The 1,856-nt window shown below is 34.4% G+C and overlaps 1 protein-coding gene across 1 annotated transcript in view; it reads right to left on the bottom strand.

Moving 5' to 3' along the window:
• The window catches only part of LOC125849156 (twinkle homolog protein, chloroplastic/mitochondrial), a 36,018-nt gene continuing 34,162 nt past the window's right edge, over positions 1–1,856 (bottom strand). Inside the window, exon 21 of the mRNA XM_049529178.1 lies at positions 1–568. Within this exon, the coding sequence (XP_049385135.1) occupies positions 520–568 (49 nt within the window). The 3' untranslated portion in view covers positions 1–519. The remainder of the gene's footprint in view (positions 569–1,856) is intronic.

The following is a 1,856-nucleotide window of genomic DNA, read 5'->3' as shown; positions in this document are numbered from 1 at the left end:
AATATAGTGAATACATAGGCAAAGCCAATAATATCTGTGAGAGAAGGATGCCTACAATCAATCATTAATATTTCCTATTGGGATCAACCCAATTAATTTTACAACTTAACAGAACCAATAAACCACCACTAAAACAAATGTAACTTGAGAATATGACATTTGATCACCTAAGCACTATCAGACTAATTTAATCTGCCAGGAATCAAGCACACTTACTGAACAATTCAACAAGAGGTAAATTTTAAAGCTTCCAACACCGCCGCCCTAAGAAAATGGATGTTCTAAGCTTAATAGTTGCTTGTTGCCTTATCTTACAAGAGCCACTAAAGCGAAGAACTTCACTAGGCACAATGCTCCACGCCTCCACCACATATATGTATGCCAACCACTGTGAGATTTTTCTGCCTGATTTTCCACACAATATTGCTCCAAACTTCTTCTAGGAGCACTGTGATCAGTCATCAAAAGTCGAGTATCATTCCACTTATGTACAATGGAAGAATATCCAGAATTAGCTAGCTAGCCTTTCCTTGGGTGCTCATCAATGTCCATGAATTCACCAGTAACCCTGCAAAATAGAGAGAGGCAAGTATCACCATCTAACGCTTCAGCAAGTTGTTATTCTGAATAGATTTTTCTTTTATGGGTAGCTGAATTTCTAGAGCTAAGTCAAAAAATATCAAAACAATGTTTCTTTTTATTTGAAAAAAGGGGTGTACATTCTCTAAGAAACATCCTTATTTTGTAGTTAAAAAAATAAAAAAGGAAAAGCAAAAACTCTCAGAAACAAATTAGCTATGAGATTAAAAATACGGAAAAGGGTCAAAATTGCCCCTGAACTATGCGAAATAGACCATTTATACCCTCCATTACATTTTGGGATCAAAAATATCCCCGCCGTTATCCCAAGAGACCACAAATACTCTCAAGAGTTAACACCCCAAATTTTTAGTGACATGACCAGCCACATGGGACTAATCCCTCCACCTAAGCGTTGCCAACTAAGATTCACTACAAAAGAACTCAACCTTTAGTGGCGACAAAGTCGCCACAAATTCTCAAAATATTGCCACTAAAGGTTATGAGTGATTTTTAGTGGCGACTAACGCTCCAACAACCATTCGCTAGTAAAACCTATTTTTTCAACAAAAAAATATGATAATTAATTTTCGATTGCAACCTAATTTTCTAAAATAAATAACTTGCAATATCAATATTAAAAACATCCAATATTATTACGAAAAATCATCAAAATTACTTCTCGATTCAAATCTCCTACTATATAATGAATCATTGTACATTTTATAAATTTACATGACATAAAAATAAAACATACAGTGTCTTCAAACTCCTACTTAATCGATATCATTTTTTGTTTTTTAAAAACAATGAAGAAAAAAAACACAATTAAAATTTAAAGTTAAAAACTTTTAGGGTGTGTTTGGTATCCAATTTTCTCATGTTTGGTTGGGTTAGATGTTATGGAAAATGTTTTCCAAATCAACTCATTTTCCTCAAATTCAAGGAAAATGACTTTCCTTCAAAATTTAAGGAAAACATTTTCCAAAACTCTCTTTCAACTTCAAATTACAATTACTTTTTTGTTGAAAAAATCAATTTATTTTGTCCCTACCCAGCCCCCCAACCACCACCCCCCAAAAAAAACAAAATTTAAAGCTTGTTTTTAAATTCAATTTTTTTACCCCACCCTCACCCCTACCCCCCCCCCCCCACACACCCTACCAAAAAAATATTAAAAATTGTTTTTAAAAGATATTTCTAATTTCAATTTTTCATTTTTTTACCCCCACCCACTACCCTCGTCCCCCCCCCCATCAACCCCCCTATCAGCCCCC

This window comes from Solanum stenotomum, chromosome 12 (assembly GCF_019186545.1).
Source record: "Solanum stenotomum isolate F172 chromosome 12, ASM1918654v1, whole genome shotgun sequence".
Classification (NCBI taxonomy): domain Eukaryota; kingdom Viridiplantae; phylum Streptophyta; class Magnoliopsida; order Solanales; family Solanaceae; genus Solanum; species Solanum stenotomum.
Note: the sequence above shows the minus strand (reverse complement) of the source record. Positions and strands in the feature narration are given on the sequence as shown.